This window comes from Schistocerca nitens, chromosome 2 (genome assembly GCF_023898315.1).
Source record: "Schistocerca nitens isolate TAMUIC-IGC-003100 chromosome 2, iqSchNite1.1, whole genome shotgun sequence".
Lineage (NCBI taxonomy): Eukaryota > Metazoa > Arthropoda > Insecta > Orthoptera > Acrididae > Schistocerca > Schistocerca nitens.
Window position 1 is genome coordinate 1,027,378,817 of NC_064615.1, and position 22,233 is coordinate 1,027,401,049.

Genomic DNA, 22,233 nt, shown 5'->3' on the forward strand with positions numbered 1-22,233 from the left:
TTGGGCTAGTCCCATATTCGTGGCGTGGAATGTTTTCGCGTTATCTGTATATATCGTGTGGGTTAGTCCGCGTCTTCCGGCAAATCGCTGAAGTGCCATAAGAAACTTGTCCGTTGACAAGTCTGTACAGAGTTCGAGGTGTACAGCTCATGTGGTAGTTCATGTGAAAAGAGTGATATATGACTTGTGCGTTTCCTTCCCCACTTTGATGAATAGTGGGCCAGCAAAGTCTATTCCCGTTACAGCAAATGGTTTGGCAGGTGAAACTCGTTCAGGTGGCAGCGGTGCTTCGATCTGTTGCCCTTGTAGATTCTTCAAGATCCTGCATGCGAGGCACGAGTGTAGGATTCTTTTGATGGCCTGACGAGCTCTAAGGATCCAAAATTCGGTTCGCAGTTCGGATAGTACAGAACGAACACCAAAGTGATGAAGGCGGATGTGTCTCTCTCGAATAATCAATTGTGTGAAGTGGTGGGAACCGTCAAGGAGTACAGGATGTTTTTGTTCCCTGTGTAGGCTAGTGCACTGCAGTCAACCTCCTAGACGTATCAGTCCATCTTCTAGGAAAGGATTGTATCGTGCGATTTTTGACTCTCTTGGCAGTGGTAAGTTATTTAAGTTATTCTGAAGTGCATGTAATTCGCTGGGGAAAGAATCTCTCTGGCCCACTTGAATACAATACATTTTGGCAGCTGATAATTCGGTGGCTGTAACTTCTCCTGAAGATTTATTCTTCTGACGAATGTTGTGTAGGAAGCGGAGAGTCCATGCTGTGATACAAATGACCTTCCAGTATGAGCTGAATTTAAGTAAGTTCAAAAGGCTGGTTTGCGTAGATATCGACAAGACTTGGCTCTGGGTTTTCTTCCTCTTTTCTTCGGGAGGAAGTCGTACCATCGTTGGAGTATTGTTTGGCCAGCATTCAGGAGGGCGTGTAAGCCAAGGCGGCCCATGCCACCAAATATTCAGAGAATTCATTTGGTAGCCAAGGAGTCCACGTGAGAGGTGGTCAGCAGGATTGTCTGGTCCTGGGCAGTGTTTCCATTGCGTGGGAGTCGTGTGTGTTTGTATCTCAGTTACCCGATTACAAATGAAGGTCATCCATCTGTTAGGATCACAGCAAATCCAACTTAGTGTTATTGTAGAATCCGTCCGCAATATCGCATGGGCAATTTTAAAGTCTGTTGCGCGGCAAAAGTAATACAATAGTCTGGTCCCAACTACTGCTGCTAAAAGTTCAAGTCGAGGCAATGTCACCTTCTTAATAGGAGCAAGTCTGCTCTTGCTACAGACTAAATGGGTTACGATGTTATCATCTAAAACAGTACGAATGTACAAAGCTGCTCCATATGCCTTTTCCGAGGCGTCACAGAATACATGCAGCTGAGAGTCACTTCCATGAGCTGTAGCTATCTATCTAGGGACACGTATATGTGACAATGAAGGTAAGCTAGATATCCAAGTGCGCCATCGTGCCCCTAAGTCCCAGGGCATAAGTTCATCCCTGCCAATTCCTTGGCACCATGTGTCCTGGAATAGCAATTTCCCAACAAGAGAAACAGGGGAAAACAGTCCAAGTGGGTCATAGAATTTAGCCGTACATTGTAAAAGGAGTCGTTTGGTGGCTGGCTCTTCTGACGACCTTCTGATGATTTCGCTAGGATCGATACAGAAGTAGTCACCTGCGGTGTTCCTGTCTACGCCTAAAACTTGAGTCTGGGTGTGGAGTTCTCGCCCTTCTGCCCTCCAGATAGTGTGGAGTTGTTCACAGTTGGTAGCCCATTTTGATAAGGGGAGACTGATCAATTTAATTAGGGTTACAAGTTCATAGTATATGGCTATAACCAAATTATCACCTTCTACTGAGATCACAAAGTCGTCCATGTATGCAGTCTTGTTTATAAGTGGCACTACGGTGGGAAATGCTGTCATACACTTGTCGGCAAGTTCTCTTAGTGTTGCAGAAAGTAAAAATGGGCTGCAGATCAGGCCGAATGGGAGTCTGTTAAAATGGTATTCTGTTAGTTCGTCCGTCGTTTGAAGATTTCCTGTTTGATCCTGACTAATTTTGAACCAGAAAAATCTGGTCAAGTCTTTGTCATTTTCGTTCAAGGTTAATTGAAGGAAAGCTTGTGTGATGTCCGCGACGTTAGCCGTAGAATATAGTCTGAAACGCAGTAAAATTTCCAGAATCTCTGGTAATAGGTTTGGTCCTACTTCTAATACCTCATTGAGAGAAGGAGCATTGTTTTCGTGAGATGAAGTGTCAAAGACTATTCTCCACTTAGTGGTTCCGTATTTCTTCTTCCTCACTGCATGATGAGGGAGATAAAATAGCTCCTTTCCTGAGAGTGGGGTGGGAGCAACCTCTACTTGCCCCTTCATAATGTAGTCTAGCGTAAGATCGAAATACACTTCCTTAAAGGTCTCTTCACGTTGAAATCTTTCCCTAAGTTGCTTGAATCGTTTTTCTGCGATCGGTCTGTTGCTCGAAAGCACTGTATGTTGTCTTTTGGGAAGAGTAACCACTGCTCAATGATCCTTTATAGAGAAAGATGCTCTAAACTCTTCAAGAAGTCTCGTATCCCTGCTGTTCACACGTAGATCCTGATTGGCAGTAATCCCTATAGTTTACAAGTCCCAAAAGCATCTGAAATCATTGTCCGAGTGCAGAGGAGATTGGTCAGTCTGAGCAAAATTTACCATGGTTGCATGCACACAGGCTTGTGACTTGTTACCACAAAGTATCCAGCCAAACAGAGAAGGGACTAACACTAAGTGTTTCAGAGATGCGTATGGGCCAATTGTGCTTCACTATCTTCCAATAAAAGTCGCCTCCTACAAGAATCTCCACAGGAAGATCTTCTGTTGAATTGGTTTTCAGATCTGCTAGCGTAATCTTATGGACATCTGGTAAACTCTTTATATGTTGTCGAACGGAAGGCTGGTGAGAAATGACATGAGTACTTTCGAAGGCAGTAAGCGGCACTGAAGAATTCTGCCAAAGACCCTTCATATTAAACTGAACAAGCCTGCGGTGGTGTGGGCGTGTAGGGTTAGTTCTTGTCGCATTTGCAGTTTCAGATCATCAATCAGCGGTTTTGCTAGGAAGCTGGACTGACCACCTGTGTCCAGTAAACATTGCGTTGTCCTGCTCAATCCTGTATGTCCTGAGATGCATACTTGAGCTGTCTTAAGATACGTGTATCCATGGGAAGCGACAGATACCTTTCCCACGGAAGTAACGTTTGTCTGACCCACAGGACCCATAATATCCTTTCGTTCCTCACAAATGGACTTATGATGCAATCTTTTACAGTTAACACACCGAGCCTTTTCTTTCTTTTTGCAATTTGACACTTTGTGCCCACGTTGAAGACAAAGAAAGCATCTGTTTGCTAGTTTCAATTTATCTATTCGATCATTAATGTGTACGATCTTCTTACAGTCTTGCGCCCAATGACCGTAAGATTCGAAAAATACGCGGAGTGGTTCCTTTACGCTGGTATCCTTTGGAGTCGATCTTTTAGATTTCGCATGTACGTGAAGTGTGGATGCTGTGGGAAGGTTACCAGAAGTGCGGGAAAATTCACTGTGTATCTTCTGCATGGTAAGTACCCCGTCGACTTCCTCGTTCAGAAAATCCATCAGTTGCAAAATGTCCCCTTCGGATATTCCCGTACGCTTGGCGTGAATTATCCAGCAGCGGCATATGTCATCCGGAAAAGTGCGTAAAATTTTCAGAGCGAGGACTCGACCGTATCTGTTCACGTCTTCCCCAAGTGCCCGGAGAGCTTGAATACGTCGCTGGCATTCAATGAATGTTGAATTAAGTTCCTCTGGGGTGGACAGCTTAATTGGTTTTATGGCTTCGAGAAAAAAATGATTCCAGGCATGCTACTTGACTTTACCAATGTATTTTACACAAATGTATAACATCTATTCATGTTGTTCAGTTCCATCAAAAACAGTTGAAACTGATGGTGTAGTAATGCATGTGACTTCAGAAAATTTATTATTCATGTTATCAATTTTATCATGTTCTCTAGGTTGGAAAATTATCACTGGATGCTGCTTGATGTACAGAACAGTCAACCCTACACAAATTGTCTGTTGATCATTGTGCATTGTCAAACTAAATCCTTAAATTCTTTCTGCATGTTGTTGTAATGCAATTCCATAGCAAAAATGAAATTGTGTGGTGGTCATAGTAGGGTTTTGCTCTTTTATTGTCAACTAAACTTTTAAATTCTTTCTGGCTGAAGTTGTAATGCCATACCATGGCAAATTGGTTGTACTGTCGATTATGCGACTGTATCATAGATATTGAGAGTTCTATTCCTCTGTGATACAATTTCATTTTTAAAGGCTTGTGATGACAGATTGCCAGACTGCTCCTTTTTATGCCAACTGCCTCCAGACCTGTAAACTTGCTTTATACCATGAAGGGTAGACAGAGCAGACACCATGATTCTACTGAACTCAAGGAAGTTATGCCAAATGGAAATTCTACACCAAATGGCAGAAGAAACAGCATCATATCCCACTGGTAAATGAATTATCATGCTGTACCAAGTGGTTCTGAGAAAAACTGAATGAAAGCAAGATGTACCGAGTAGCACTGAGGGAGGCTGAACTTCAGACCGCATGCATGGGCAGCCCATTGTGTTCAAGTGCAGTATGGGATACTTGTCAGACCCTGATCTAACCAAAGCCTCTACAGAACTTTAGAGATTTTTACACTAATGTGCCAGTATCTAGGCTAACGACATTCTTGGTCAATAAAATGAATGAATTGAGCAGGAAACTTGATACTCAAAAGCACAATACTAGCTATAAAAGTAATTTCCATACGGACCCTGCTTCTCTGTCTCGGATTCATAACGGAGTTTTACATTCTGTTGCACAAGTGTTTAAATTGTTGTTGGTAAAAAATTTAAATCCGGGGATGTTTAAAAACATAGTAGAAGAATGCCATCTCTTCTACAATTTATTATATATGTTAATACATGGCTGAACATTCCAATTAGCTCTGATGTTAATGTTAAACCAATCTCAACATTGCCAGCATATTAACAGCTATGTAAATTTATACACTGTAGTCAACACTTTCAGTGAAGTATTAGATAAAAACAGTGCTGGATAGTTTAAGAGAAGATACAACAGCTGTTTTCCATGGAACTATTTTCCTCCTAATATACATATAGCTTATGTACACTGAGGAGACAAAAGTCATGGGATAGTGAGAGGCACGTATACAGATAATGATAGTATGAATATAACAGAGGGAAACATTCCACGTGGGAAAAATTTATCTAAAAACAAAGATGATGTGACTTACCAAACGAAAGTGCTGGCATGTCGATAGACACACAAACAAACACAAACATACACTCAAAATTCAAGCTTTCGCAACCAACGGTTGCTTCGTCAGGAAAGAGGGGAGGAAAGGGAAAGACGAAAGGATGTGGGTTTTAAGGGAGAGGGTAAGGAGTCATTCCAATCCCGGGAGCGGAAAGACTTACCTTAGGGGGAAAAAAGGACAGGTATACACTCGCACACACACATATCCATCTGCACATACACAGACACAAGCAGACATTTGTAAAGGCAAAGAGTTTGGGCAGAGATGTTAGTCGAGGCAGAAGTACAGAGGCAAAGATGTTGTTGAATGACAGGTGAGGTATGAGCGGCGGCAACTTGAAATTAGCGGAGGTTGAGGCCTGGTGGGTAACGAGAAGAGAGGATATACTGAAGGGCAAGTTCCCATCTCCAGAGTTCTGACAGGTTGGTGTTAGTGGGAAGTATCCAGTTAACCCGGACGGTGTAACACTGTGCCAAGATGTGCTGGCCGTGCACCAAGGCATGTTTAGCCACAGGGTGATCCTCATTACCAACAAACACTGTCTGAGAAATTCTTGGAAGGTTTGGAGAGGGTGATTTTGAGGAAGAGGAGGTGGGTCCCGCTGTGACGGAGGACAGAACTGTTCCAGTCAAGGTTCAATTTGGTTAGTGTCTTGGGGAGTTGGATCATTAGGAGTAGGATTAGGATCATTTTGCTTCGTGGCAAAGTGATATTTCCAGCAGAGAGTAAGGTTGTAGGACAGTAAATCTTTGACGAGGGCTGTTTGGTTGAATCTGGGAGTAGGGCTGAAGTTGAGGCCTTTGGATAGGACAGAGGTTTCGGATTGGGAGAGAGGTTTGGAGGAAAGGTTAACTACTGATTTAGGGTGTTGTGGTTCCAGATTGTATTGATTAGAATTTTGAGGTTTTGGGGGGAATGGAGCTGGAAGTGGGAGATTGAGTAGATGGGAGAGACTGGGTCTGTGTGCAATGAGAGGAGGTTGAGGTTTGCTGGAAAGGTTGTGAAGGGTGAGTGAGTTGCCTTTTCGGAGGTGGGAAACCAGGAGATTGGATAGTTTTTTGAGGTGGAGGGTGGCATGCTGTTCTAATTTGCGGTTGGCCTGTAGGAGGATGCTCTGAACAGCCGGTGTGGATGTGGGAGAGGAAAGATTGAGGACTTTTATTAAGGATAGGAGTTGACGGGTGTGTTCATTGGCTGAGTTGATGTGTAGGTGAAGGATTAGGTGGGTGAGGGCAATGGATTGTTCAGTGTGGAACTGGTATAGGGACTGATGGAAAGAAGGGTTACAGCCAGTAATGGGAACTTTTAAGTGTGAGGCCTTTGGGGGTAATGCCAAATGTCAGACAAGCCTGAGTAAATAAAATATGGGAGTGTAATCTGGCTAGGGCGAAGGCATGTTTGTGGAGGGAATGTAAATAAAACTTAATGGGGTCGTTGTGGGGATGTTGTGAGGGTGACATGGTATTAGAAGGTGGAAAGCGTAACATGAGGCTAAAATGAAAATGAAAATAAAAATATATGGGGAGAGATATAGGTGAACTAGAAAGCAACTGGAGATCTGGTGTGAAAAAATTCGAAAAAGTGTTGGGTTAAAGATGAGCTATGTTGATCCTGTGGTGAACTTGGGTTGGCAAACATTGATGTGCACAAAGGTTAGGTGGTTGTGTTGCTGCCTAAACACGATAAAGTGTGGAGAAATTTGGGAAAATTTCGAAAAACTGCTTGTAAATGTATTAAAGGAGTGGTTTTGTGGTGGCAGATTATGAAAATGAGGCTAACAATTGTCTGACTAAGAAATAATGACGTTAAAACATGTGGGAAAAATGGAAATGGAAATAAAGCGAAAGTTATTCGAACTACAAAATTGTTAAGGCTTTCGTGGCCACTTGTTGACAAACTGCCTATTGGCTTCTGTCTCGGGTTCTTCGGCCGACGTTCATCTAATGATTTTTCTGACGTTTCGCCAGCACGAGTGGCTGGCATTGTCAAAGCTTCACCCTCCATTGCCGGTGGTGAACTAGCCGAAATTGTTGTTTAATAGGTGAAAGGAACTGTTTGTGAACTGGAAATGGTGGATTTCATAGCAGCGGTAGTTTTGAAAGCGGAAAAAAAAATTTTTTTTGGTTATGGTTTGGAAGTGGGTTACGTATTATTGAGTATATATAGGCGGGATAAAGTTGTATGGTAGATTACGGTAAAAAGGAGAAGGTGAATACAAAGTGAAACTACTTGCAAAAACAGAAAGAGAAAGTAAGATGACAGAAAAGATTTCGAAATGCAACAGTGACAATAACAAACGTAATTGTTGGGTTCAAATTAATGATATGAATATAACAGAGGGAAACATTCCACGTGGGAAAAATATATCTAAAAACAAAGCTGACCATCCTTGTAACCATTGATGCCACTTCCTTATACACAAATGTTCTGCACATCCAGGGCCTCACTGCGATGGAGCACTTCCTTTCACGCCGATCACCTGCCACCCTACCTAAAACCTGTTTCCTCATTACCTTAACCAGCTTCATCCTGACTCACAACTTCTTCACTTTCGAAGGCCAGACATACCAACAATTAAAGGGAACAGCCATGGGTACCAGGATGGCCCCCTCGTACGCCAACCTATTTATGGGTCGCTTAGAGGAAGCCTTCTTGGTTACCCAGGCCTGCCAACCCAAAGTTTTGTACAGATTTATTGATGACATCTGGACTCACAGTGAAGAAGAACTCCAGAATTTTCTCTCCAACCTCAACTCCTTTGGTTTCATCAGATTCACCTGGTCCTACTCCAAATCCCATGCCACTTTCCTTGACGTTGACCTCCATCTGTCCAATGGCCAGCTTCACACATCCGTCCACATCAAACCAACCAACAAGCAACAGTACCTCCATTATGACAGCTGCCACCCATTCCACATCAAACTGTCCCTTCCCTACAGCCTAGGTCTTCATGGCAAACAAATCTGCTCCAGTCTGGAATCCCTGAACCATTACACCAACAACCTGAAAACAGCTTTCGCTTCCCTCAACTACCCTCCCGACCTGATACAGAAGCAAATTACCAGAGCCACTTCCTCATCCCCTCAAACCCAGAACCTCCCACAGAAGAACCCCAAAAGTGCCCCACTTGTGACAGGATACTTTCCGGGATTGGATCAGACTCTGAATGTGGCTCTCCAGCAGAGATACGACTTCCTCAAATCCTGCCCTGAAATGAGATCCATCCTTCATGAAATCCTCCCCACTCCACCAAGAGTGTCTTTCCGCCGTCCACCTAACCTTCGTAACCTCTTGGTTCATCCCTATGAAATCCCCAAACCACCTTCCCTACCCTCTGGCTCCTACCCTTGTAACCGCCCCCGGTGTAAAACCTGTCCCATGCACCCTCCCACCACCACCTACTCCAGTCCTGTAACCCGGAAGGTGTACACAATCAAAGGCAGAGCCACGTGTGAAAGCACCCACGTGATTTACCAACTGACTTGCCTACACAGTGAAGCTTTCTATGTGGGAATGACTAGCAACAAACTGTCCATTCGCATGAATGGACATGCAGACAGTGTTTGTTGGTAATGAGGATCACCCTGTGGCTAAACGTGCCTTGGTGCATGGCCAGCACATCTTGGCACAGTGTTACACCGTCCGGGTTATCTGGATACTTCCCACTAACACCAACCTGTCAGAACTCTGGAGATGGGAACTTGCCCTTCAGTATATCCTCTCTTCTCGTTACCCACCAGGCCTCAACCTCCGCTAATTTCAAGTTGCCGCCGCTCGTACCTCACCTGTCATTCAACAACATCTTTGCCTCTGTACTTCTGCCTCGACTGACATCTCTGCCCAAACTTTTTGCCTTTACAAACGTCTGCTTGTGTCTGTGTATGTGCGGATGGATATGTGTGTGTGTGCGAGTGTATACCTGTCCTTTTTTCCCCCTAAGGTAAGTCTTTCCGCTCCCGGGATTGGAATGACTCCTTACCCTCTCCCTTAAAACCCACATCCTTTCGCCTTTCTCTCTCCTTCCCTCTTTCCTGACAAAGCAACCGTAGGTTGTGAAAGCTTGAATTTTGTGTGTATGTTTGTGTTCGTTTGTGTGTCTATCATCATGCCAGCACTTTTGTTTGGTAAGCCACATCATCTTTGTTTTTAGATAATGGTAGTATTGTGTACACAAGGTATAAAAGGGCAGTGCATTGGAGGAGCTGTCATTTGTACTCAGGTAAATCATGTGAAATGCTTTCCAATGTGATTCAGCTGCATGATGGGAATTAATAGACTTTGAACATGAAACTGTAGTTGGAGTTAGATGCATGGGACACTCCATTTTGGAAATTGTTTTGGAATTCAATAGTCTAAGATTCACAGCCTCAAAAGTGTGCTGAAAATACCAAATTTCAGGCATTACTACTCACCATGGACAATGCACTGGGCAATGGCCTTCACACAATCACCGAGAACATTGACGTTTGCGTGGAGTTGTCAGTGCTAACAGACAAATGACACTGGCTCAAATAACCATGAATAAATGAATGTGTGATACATGATGAATGTATCTGTTAGGATAGTGTGGTGAAATTTGGCATGAATGGGCTGTGGCAGCAGACAATCAATATGAGTACCTCAGCAAACAGCATGATGTCATCTGCAGCATCTCCCCTGGGCTTGTGACCATAGTGGTTGGACCCTAGAGTACTGTAAAACTGTAGCCTGGTCAGGTGAGTCCAGATTTCATCTGGTAAGAGCTGATGGCAGGGTTTGAGTGTGGCGTAAACTCCATGAAGTCGTGGACCCAAGTTGTCAATAAGGCAATGTGCAAGCTTGTGGTGGCTCCATAATGGTGTGTGCTGTGTTAACATAGAATGGACTGGGCCCTCTCATGCAACTGAACCAATTATTGACTGGAAATGGCTATGTTTGGTTAGTTGGAGACCATTTGTAGCCTTTCATGAAGCTCCTGTTCACAAATAACGAATGTAATTTTTATGGACGATAATGAGCCATGTCACCGGTCTTAAGTTGTCCATAACTGGCTTGAGGAACATTGTAGACAGTTTGAGCGAATGATTTGGTGATCCACACTGCCTGACATGAATTGCATCAGACATTTAAGGGACATAATCAAGAGGTCAGTTCATGCACAAAATCCTGCACTGGCAGCCCTTTCACAATTATGGACTGCTGTAGAGGCAACATGATTCAATATTTATGCAGGAGACAATGACTTGTTGAAACCCATGCCATGTGAAGTTGCTGCACTACACCAGGCAAAAGAAGGTCTGAAACAATATTAGGAGGTATCCCATGACTTTTCACCACAGTGTATGTGAAATATACGATAATTAATTGCCATTATCATCAGTGTGACTATCTTTTATTTTTATTTTTCTTTTTTCTTTAGAGGAGTAGCTTACTGTGGCTGCTTCTGTGTGATAACGTATAACTTGATTCATTCCATATCTTTGAAGGCTTTATGGATTTATGGAACACAGTGTATGGGTGAATGAATTAATCCCATTCAAAGGCTTGTGTAATTCTTCCTCTCTTTCACAGAGGCCATCAGTGTAACCAGTCGATTAAATTTTTTTAAAACACACTTCTCAACCTTTCTGTTATTTCTTTCATTGCTTCTTCAGAATACAAGATAAACAGCAGACTGCATCACTCCTTTGGTAATTTAAGCACTTCTCTTTTGGCCCTCCATTGCTGTTTACCCTATTTGATCTTTAAAATATACTGCTCTTTTTTGTAACGACATATTTGAATTGATTGAGATGAAATGATGCAATACTTTGACTAATTTGTTTATTTCAGCTCATAACTTATTAATTTTTGCAGATTCTATATAACAACTAAACTGAGGAATCCTCATTATCTGCCAGAAATTGCTGTGAAAGTAACTCTAGTAAATTTTATGATTACACCTGCTGGTCTGCAAGATCAGTTATTAGGCATTGTAGTGGCGAAAGAATTGCCTGCCTTAGAAGAGGAAAAGAATCAGCTAATTGTACAGGGTGCTGAAAATAAAAGGTAAGATTTATTTGTTATTACTTTGAGTCCTGAGCTTTTGTGAAAAATGGCTGCTCCGAAAACTTTGTGCTTTTCATCATAGTGGAAATTACTGCACTTGGAGCAGTGTTCATAATACAGTAATAAAACTTACACTACTAGGAAATTCAGACTTTTCTTCAAGGCAGTATGTAATACACTGCCTTTGATGTAATGCAATATTTAAAAAGCATAATATTAGTAGTTCTATTTCAGAAAAGGAAGAATAAAATAATGGACAGAATGTATGTAGTATATCTTGTAAACCTTTTAAAGTAATAGAAGCAGAAGCATGTAACATAATAATTTATACAGTGTATCCTATAAATGATATTGTGCATATCAGATCATAAGTTCATTTTTTAATGAAATTATTACATGATAATGAATACTGTGAATATAAAATGTGAGTGGTAATTATGCTACTTTGTTTTCTGCTGATTGTGGAGTGTAATATGAAACACTGTAGGGTGTCATTAACTTTCCTTGAAATCTATTATACTACTGAAAATTCTGAAAAGAATGGGTCTAGGGAAGAACTGAATGGTGGATAGACATAAAGATGAACTTCATAATGAAATGCCTCAACAGACTACTCTAAGTCCCTTTCATGGATGGGATGAGTTAGCTGTTTCTGATATCCACACTTATTTAAATATCGTACAATGAAGCACCAAAGAAACTGATATAGGCATGCATATTCAAATACAGTGAAACCTCTATATAACGTTTTTCAAGGGACCACAAATTCTGAACACTGTATAGAGGAGAACACTATAAAGAGGAAGGCTTCCAAATAATAATTATAGGGCATTACTGAAGATCAGGATACCACTAATCAGCTTTGACAAATGGTGCCATAGATGACTTTTTAAATTTTCACAACACTATAATGTGATATTCATTGCAAATGGTCAATGTATCAAATGATGTGTTTTGTAATTAAAACATAGGGCCCGGTAGGTGAATGGATGAAAGTAAATGGATCAGTTCATACTGTAAAAAGTTATAACAGATTCTTAAGATATGACATCATTGTCCAAAGCTGACAAGTGGTATCCCATTCTTCAGCTGACCCAATTACAGAATATGAGCCAAATTTTGTTTATAATATACTGATCATATTACATAAAAACACAGTAAATGGTACAGATTAAAAAATAATTAGTTACAAAAAATTACTTTAATAATTAAATTATGAAACAGAACTTAAATTTGCACAAAACTCTATGAACCTGTGTTATCTGAAAATCATATACCTATGATTTATTTAAATATTCAAGCAAGCATGTTTGTTTTCTATTTCTCCTAGACTCTAAGGCAATCATTTCTTGCTCCAAATGAGCAAGTTGAACTACTGTTCTGTCCTCAAGTCTATGGGCCATCATATATCTCCTGAATGTTTCAAAGGCTTCAGCTGCCTTAGTATATGAGGGCACAGGGTCATCTACCTTCTCACTGTCACTTTCACTACCACTATTATTCTCCAACCTTCTTTCAGCAGCCAGCTCCTCAATACTTTGCACTCCTGTGGTTGCCACTTTGTCATCCACAGACACAAAGTCCTCAAAATGACAGAATCACTGCCTATTAATTCCTGAAACTCTTGCAAATCACTTGCAACATCTTCCACAGGAGCTGCCATCTCATTCTCACAGAATCCCGCTTTTGTGAAACAGTTTTTAATAGTTTCAGCACTGACTTCCCTCCATGAGTACGTAATTAAATTCATTGCCTGTAAAATATTCAGCTTCAGTTTTGAGCTCTGCTGGCTTCCTGGTTTTCTTTGGTCATTCAAATTCAAGGCCTTTTTCACAAGGGCTGCCCTATATTTAACCTTAAAGGCATGTATTATTCCCAAGTCCAAAGGTTGCAGATGGCTGGTGCATTTGGATGGCAGGAAAATTACTTTCACATTTCTCAGATAGGATACGTCTGGTGGATGCGCCGCACATCTATCCACAAACAGCAGCACTTTTCTTGCAGCACTCCCCATTTTGGCATCAAATTCTCTGAGACGTGCTTGCTGAAACCAAGTTAATAAAACTTCCTCCATTTCATCATTAGTAAATGGTTTCAAATGCATATGTTTCGAATTTCCACATTTCTCAAAACTTCTATTATCGATGATCTGTTTTTCATAATAGTGTTGAGTGTTGAGGGGGCCAGTTCAAATTGCTTCGCTAGCTCCACACGATTCACACTAGGAGATGCCTCTACTTTTTTAATAACAGAAACCTCTTCCAGAGAAATGTTCTTCCGCTTTTCACTCATGTCCATTGATGAAAGCTTAAAAAAAACATTATGTCGAAGACACACTCTCACTAGACACACAAACTGTTTGCTGCTCAGCTCACACTACATGCTATGAATACAAAGCATCGACTGAAATAGTGCCAAAAAGATCGCAACTAGAATGTGTGTCACATGTCACGTGACCCGGTTCTGCCGCTGACATATGAAACACGCTGAGTGCGGGCTTTCCGAGCCGGTGCAAACTGTGAATCCACAGAATGGAAAACAATGCGTCTACATCCAATCACTTAAACGTTATAAAGAGGTAAATAATTGAACAGGGTTCCAAAAATATGAGTGTTACATGGAGGAAATGGTAATATAGAGGAAATGCAGTAAAGAGGAAAATTTAACATTGTTTATTTGGGCTTTTAGTCGGGACCGAAAAAAACGGATGTAACATAGAGGAAAACATTATATGGAGGAACATTATAAAGAGGTTTCACTGTACATAGATATGTAAAAAGATAGAACATGATGCTGCAGTTGACGATGCCTATATGAAACAACAAGTGTCTGCTGCAGGTGAAAAATTTTGGAGACATCCATAATGGGCTAATGACAAAATACATTATGGAACACATACAGTTAATCATTACACTTACGCCACTGTCAACTAGCCTCTTTCACCACACTTTGTTCAATACAAATTTCAAATAATTTGATTTTATGTATAGGAGACATTTCTAGTTTTGCATTATTAACATTTAAGGAGAAATACAAAAGTTTATTTGAGATTATAAACATTTCTGAGCTACACAAATACCTAGTTTTCAGCATGCAAAAAATGAAATATATAATTCCCTTGTTCAAGCAGTGAAACTGTCCTCAGTGAGTTTGATGAGTATTTGACAAGATTTATTTCAACATTTATGAAGGGCAACTACAGAGACAATGTGTAAAATACATCTCTGGTCAGACATAATGTCCAAAAGTAAAAACGAAGAATAAACAACACTGTGACTACATAATATCTCATGAACTTCTTTGACAAGCAGCACTTTGCAGCAAGACAATTTTCTGCTATCGCTAAAGGATCCCACTGCTCACCAGTGTCAACAATATCATCTAGTGACACAACACCCCAGCCATGTAACCATTTGCTTTGCAGTGCTTGTAGTGTCACCGGCAGTGTTGGTTAACCTCGGCTGCATGGCACCTGCACTTGGGTTTGGAATGGGAAGCTGTATTGATGTATCTGTATGGGCTTGTCCAGTTGCATGGTCCCAGCTGGTGGAGATGGTGTGTAAATGGGCTTCAATGTGTCAATTGATATCATCATCAGATTACTGCCAACATCCACCTTAAGTTGTTTGTTGCCCTACTGATCACATTTTAGGGTCCATCATAAGGTGGTTGTAATGGTTTGTGCACAGCATAATACTGAATGAAAACTTGTGTATCTCTTGACAACTCATGGAATACAAATTAATGATGAGACTGTCACTCTCTTGGTGCCATGGAGCACAGTTATCACATGTGTGACCACAGTTTCATAACAAAGTCCAAAGCCTCAATCACATCACCCTGAGTACTGTCAAAAAATTCACTTGGCAGATAAATCATTTGTTCACATACTATCTCGGCTACTGTGGCTCCAACATCCTCCTTGATAGCTGCACAGATGCCAAATAGAACAATAGGTACTAACTCAGTCCAACATTGTGAGTTTTGACAATGTAAGAATGGCTTTAACTGTTGAAGTAGTTGTTCCATTTGCCACTGGGTGACACACTGTGGTTCTAATCCTAGCAGTGAAGCGAGGTCCATGAACAGATGTGTCTGTCTCCCTTGATCCATTGTGATGCGTAGGGAAATCCCGAAATGGGCAATCGACCTGCTAAAAAGGATGGTAACTACAGTCTCTGCTGTGATGTCTGCCTTGGGAAAAACCTCTGGCCAACGTTTGAACCAATCGATTGCCATCAAACCCTTCAGATGGTGGGAGAGATCCTACTACATCCAAATGTATATGTTTGAAATTTTGATTGCGTGGCAGAAATGTGCTGTGTGGTGTATGAACATGTTGTGTATTTTCATTGTGCTGGCATACTGTGCATTGATGTACATAAGCCCTGGAGGCTGCAATGAAACTCGGCCACGCAAAATTTTGCTTGGCCGGCTTGGTGGTTCCGTAGACTCCTGGATGCAGTGAAGCAGTGGCTTGCTGGGAGAAGCCCTTTGACACAAAAGGATGTGCTCTTGATGTTGACACATCCCAGTATATACAGTCATTGGGTGTTGGCTATGGAAGACACCGGAGCTGTAGACTGGTGGTTTCTGCCAAAATCTCTCACAGCTCTGTACAGCGCCGGCTTTAGGGTGGGGCGACTCGGGCGGTCGCCTAGGGCGCCGGGGCCCAAGGGGCGCCACGTACTAAACGCATGTAAAAAAACAATTACAATTTACAATCAGCCATTTCGCGAAACTAAAATATTATTCAGTCTCATTCAACATACGTCGCTAATCTCACGAATGTGCGATGAATTCGGGGTAGCAGAAGAGAAATCATGCTGAATGCAATCTTCGTATTGTCTGCAACCATCCATGTTTGACGCGGGCTAGCACGGGCTCTACCAAAGCGCCTCTCTTATTTGTTTCAAGAACTGCAGCAAGGAAGAGCCCATGCAGCCGCACCATCTCTCGTTTACAACAGAAACTACCGGTCGCTCCAAATAAAAGAAAATACAGACTGTGAAATATGCATTACATTATGATTTAATTAATACGAATGTATTTATATCGAATATTTGTGACTTAATGACTCATGTACATTAATTAATAGATCATGCAATGCGTGCACTGCATTCATAGAGAATTCTCCCCTAACTTACTGAAATAATACAGCGCCACACAATGTTTGTTAGACTGCATATGTTGGCAGCGCTACGATTTGCACCCGCATGTCAGTAATTGTCAGTAAGAGTCGGAGGCAGCGGTCATGTTTTCGTGGCTGAATAATTGTGAGTGAAACGAGTGTCGTGACTGTGTCAACATTTTAATTTTCTGGTAGGTGCGAAAAACATTTTTATCTTTCAGTTCAGGTTTTTTTCTAGTTACGTCTACTGATAGGTGAATTTCTTTATTTGTTATAGATCGAATATTGTGGTCGCGAAATAGAGCAGTGTCCAAGCAATAATTTTTCAAATTATTAAATCATGCCAGAAGAGAAGGAAATGATTAAAAAAAAGCTTTCTGGTTCAGAAAATCGGAAAAGAAAAGCTGAAAAAGAAATAGTTCTTGAGGAAACTAAAAAGCACATGAATATTTATAAGTACCTTAAAGGAAATTCTAAGGCAAATACTTCAGATATTGAATCAAAAGTCCGTGTATCAGCAAATATTTCTTCAGACTGTGAACAATTATACACAAAAAATATACAATCACCTATTGAAGGTGATCAAATTGACCAGCGCAGTACATCTTTGCATGAATCCTCTGATATTTCTCCAAGTCAAAATCAACACATGACATCTGTGGTCGATGAAAGTATCAACGTTCTTGCAATAAAAGAATACAATGTTTCTGATGTAGGTACGTGGCCAAAAGTACTTAATGCTAGAGATATAGATCGCATTATAATATGTGGACCCTCACAAGTATGTCTAAATAACTTTCCAAAAGATGAAAATGGGCGTCATTTCTCTTCAACTCATTACACAAGAAAACTATCAAACGAAGAAACTATCAGACGACGGTGGCTAGTTTATTCTGTATCAAACGACAGTGTCTTTTGCTTTTGTTGTCGACTGTTTGATTTAAAGTCAACTACTAATTTGACTACCACTGTGGGTTTCAGAAATTGGAAACATTTAAGTGAAGCTCTGAAACTGCATGAAAATAGTCCTAACCACAAAAAAGCATTTACTCAATGAACTGAAGCTGAAATCAGGTTTAAAGCTGGATTAACTATTGACAAGGAAGAACAAAAGCTAATTTCTAAAGAAAGTTTACGATGGAGCAATGTGCTTCAAAGATTGATGCACGTTACTTTGTATTTGGCTGAAAATAATATGGCATTCAGAGGGTTATCAGATAAATTATTTACCCCAAATAATGGAAAATTCTTTGGTCTTGTACAGTTATTGGCAAAGTTTGATCCAATCATGGAAGAGCACTTCAGACTGGCATTGAATGGTGATTTGGCTGACCATTATTGCGGCAAAAATATACAAAATGAATTAATAGAACTCATGGCATCACACGTTATGTCTACAATCGTATCCCGCATAAAGGGTTCAAAGTATTATGCAATCATAGCTGACTGTACTCCAGATATAAGCCACAAAGAACAACTTTCGATAACTTTAAGATTCGCCGACATAACAGAGGATGGCGTAAGTGTAAAAGAACATTTCATCTCATTTCTGCAAATAGATGATACAACCGGTGAAGGCCTCACAGAAAGCATTTTAAAAACATTGAGTGATCTTGACCTTAACATTAATGACTGCAGAGGACAGGGCTACGATAACGGCGCGAACATGAAGGGGAAAAATAAAGGCGTCCAGAACAGAATTAAGAAGTTAAATCCACTAGCTTTTTTTGTGCCATGTGGATGCCATAGTTATAATTTGGTATTGTGTGATGCAGCAAAATCATCAGTAAAATCCGTGACACTGTTCGGAATGTTACAAAAAATGTTTAATCTATTTGCTGGATCGGTAAATAGATGGAAAATTTTGACCGACCATTTGAAGATATACACCCTGTAAAATGTAAGTGACACATGCTGGGAAGCTCGAATTGATAGAGTCAAAGCGGTTCGTTATCAATTATGCGAAATGCATGACGCTTTGGTTTCCTTGGCCGATGCTACTGAACAAAGCGATGCTGCGGTGTCACACGAAGCGACAACACTAGGAGGACAATTAAAAGACTTCAGCTTCATTGTTTCTCTCGTGACATGGTATGATGTTCTGTTTCAAATTAACGTTGTGAGTAAAGCAAGTCAGTCACCCACAATCAACTTTGTCGAGTTTATGGGAATCCTTGACAAATGTTGCTCTTATTTGGAAACATATAGACAAACAGGTTTCGAACAAGCTATTGTAACAGCAACTGAACTGGCTTCGGATCTTGATACACAGCCATTATTTAAACCACAAATGCGATTAAGACGTATTAAATGCAGGCCGGGTGAAGAGGCTGTTGATGATCAAATAACTGACCCAAAAAAGAAGTTTAAAGTAGAGTTTTTCAATGCACTGTTGGACACCATGCACATATCCATGAAAGAAAGATTTGAACAGATGCAAGAATTTTCTGCGACGTGGAGTTTCTTGTTTGACATTTAAAAAAATCAAAATAAAGAAGAACTAATACAATGCTGTTCTAAATTACAAGAAAAGTTAACTGTCAACATGAAGTCAGATATTGATGGAAATTTGCTGTGCGACGAAATTTTAGGCCTGCAACACTATCTTGAAGACAGCCAGGCAACGCCTATTGAAGCCTTAAACTTCATAAAAAGCATAATCTTCAAGAGTTATATCCCAACATCTGGATAGTGTTACATATTTTGCTAACAATACCAGTGACTGTCGCAAGCGGCGAACGCAGTTTTTCCAAACTGAAGTTGATAAAAACGTACTTGCGGTCTACAGTGTCTCAAACAAGACTAACCAGTTTGGCCTCACTGTCCATTGAAAATGAAGTTGCAGAAAACCTGGACTTTGCTAATCTGATCAGAGACTTTGCTGACAGAAAAGCGAGAAAAGTAAAATTTTAGTCGTTTATAATTGTTTTTCATTAGGCGTTATATGTTTTGTGTTCAGATGACTGACAGAAAATATAGGTTTATGGCTTACAGTTATATTAAATTCAATAAAAATATGGTACCCAATTCAAAATTAGTGTTTTTTCGTTATACATATTACCTCCTATATATAAAAATCAATTGTTGTGTGTTAGTCTCACCAAAACAAAGAAATGGCTTGACCAATTTTAATAATTTTTGTTTTGTTTTGTTCGCTTTAGTACAGGGGTGCTTCAGAAAAGAAAAGAAATATTTGGGATATACGAGCCTGTTTCAACCACATTTTACGCATCTTTTCTTTGTTTGGAACACGCAAAAACAATTTTCTGGAGTTGTTGTAGATGTACAGTGCAGTACTACACAATATTTTTAGACAATTTCCCAAAACGTGAATGCCCAAACAATATATCACTGCTATACTGACTGTTACGGCAGTGACAGCAGCATGCTGGACTGATGTCACAGGCTACACAAGACTCACATGGAGCGTCTTAGTGGGCTTTCAGATTATTTGGATTTCATTTCCATTTAAAAAAATAAAATACTCAAATTTACGATGGAAAAAACCATGTTATGATCATAAGATGACGCCATTAACCTCTTAAGACGATTTCTAGAAAACAGTCAAATACCGTGTTGCAAAGCACTGCCAGGTTCGCTATTTATACAATAAAGGGCGCCAACTGGACGACTCGCCCGGGGCACCTGGATGGCTAAGGCTGGCCCTGGCTCTGTATCAAGCTGCTGTGCTGTTACAAGGGCATCAAAGTCCACAGTGCATGTGACCTCTTGAATGTGTGATAGAGCATCAGCCAGCACATTCTTCTCACTGTTGACGTGTACAATCTTGTTTGTGAATTGTCCAACGAAATCTAAATGGTGGAGCTGGCATGGTGAGGTTTTGTCAGGCTTTTGTTGAAATGCACATGCAAGAGGTCAGTGGTCCATAACCAGGGTGAACTGATGCCCTCAAGCATGTAACAGAACTTCGTTGCAGTGGATATGCAGCGAACAGCTCCCAGTTGTATGCGGACCTGTGTCATTGTGCTGAGGAAAAGTTTCTTACTGAATAATGCTAATGGTGCCAGGACTGGTTCATCTGTTGCTGCAACGTGGCACTGACTGTTGTATTGGAGACATCAACCACTAGGGTGAGAGGTGCTTGTGGAGCTGGGTGAGCCAACAGTGTGGCGTCTGCGATAGCAGATTCCAATTTTGGAAAAGCCTGTAGCATTCCATCAATCTTCTTCACTTCCTCAGCAGGTTTATGCGTCCATTGTAGGTACTCATTTATAAGTGCCATGAATGAGGCATGCCTATAAAACTTCGTAACATCTAACTCACATGTTGTTATTGGTTGCGTGTAATTCTAGATCACCTCAACCCTCTCTTGTACAGGCTGTGTTCCATAGGTGTTGAAGGTGTGGCTCAGAAACTGCACCTCTGGTGCTCCAAAAGTACACTTCACTGGGTTCATAAGCAAACTTTGTGTATGAAGGCAGTTGAAAAGCTGGTGTAAATGGTGTAGGTGAACCATCTCTGATCTGGACATTACTAAAACATTGTCAATATAGACGAAACAGAAATCAGGATCATGTATTACTTCATCCATAAACTTTGAAAAGTTTGGGCAGCATTGCATAGTCCAAATGGCATTCTGGTAAATTCAAAAAGTCCAAATGGATTACACACTGCTGTTTTGGAATGTCCTCTGGTGCAACTGGTATTTGACAGTAAGTTCGCACTAGATCTGAAGTAGAGAAGATGCATTTACCATGCGTTGTGAGTGAAGTCCTCAATGTTGGGCCCAGGGTATCAATTGGGAATAGTTTGTTTGTTGAGCTGATGATAATTGTCACAGGGGTGCCAGCCATTTGTTTTCTTTAGCATGTCTGGAGAGGTGAATACCAGCTGCTGCTAGGTGGTTGGCTGATTCTCTGCATCAGCTTGAAGGCAAACTCCTGGTTTGCTGCTTTAAATGTATCTGGTTTCAAACTCTGTGGTTGTGTGTGGATCAGTGGACCAGGGGTTGTTAATATGTGGTGTATCATATTGTTTTGTACCGATGTAAGCTTGGATGACTGCCACATAATCTCTAGATACTACTGAAGGAGTGCTATATACCATGAAGCACCCATTGCTGTTCATATTCAAGCATAGTCACTGTGATGAAATTGATCTCAGCTGCTTTGGTTGTTGTGTCCAGAACATGACATTGTCTGAGGTCTGGAAGTAGTCCAAAGTATGACAAAAAGTCTGCTCCTAATATCTGATGCACTACATCAGCAATTATGAATTGCCTTTTGGATCAATGTTAGAGACCCATGTTGAGATCTAATGTAACCTGTCCATACATTTGAATGTTGGAGCCATTGTCGGCAAAGAGATGACAGTCATCGTGACTACAGTGAGATGGGCATTTGGCCAGGTAAACTGACACATCTGCTCCGGTGTGTGCCAATAATGGCTGTTTCATGTATTGCTTAGTGAAGAAAAGGTGATGGCTGTTATCTGTTGAGCCAGTTGCCATCACCACTCAACCCTTGTCATTGCTTCTCATTTCACATGGCCAGTTACACGTCTTGGCATCTGTACCAAATTGTCTGTGGTACCAACACACCCTCATGGTTGATGGCAAGCAGCTACAACTCCAAGTTGAGCTTTGATGCCAATGTTGGTTGGTACTTTCATGCAGAGCTACGGCCTCTTCTGTAAGCTCTGACTGTTAGTTGTGCTGTTAGTGACGCAGATGTTACTCTGGCAGGATTCT

The 22,233-nt window shown here is 41.0% G+C and overlaps 1 protein-coding gene across 1 annotated transcript in view; it reads left to right on the forward strand.

The window, feature by feature from the left end:
* The window catches only part of LOC126237376 (dynein axonemal heavy chain 7), a 1,033,797-nt gene that overhangs the window by 747,937 nt on the left and 263,627 nt on the right, over nucleotides 1–22,233 (forward strand). The window contains exon 47 of the mRNA XM_049947460.1: nucleotides 11,201–11,392. Within this exon, the coding sequence (XP_049803417.1) occupies nucleotides 11,201–11,392 (192 nt within the window). The remainder of the gene's footprint in view (nucleotides 1–11,200; nucleotides 11,393–22,233) is intronic.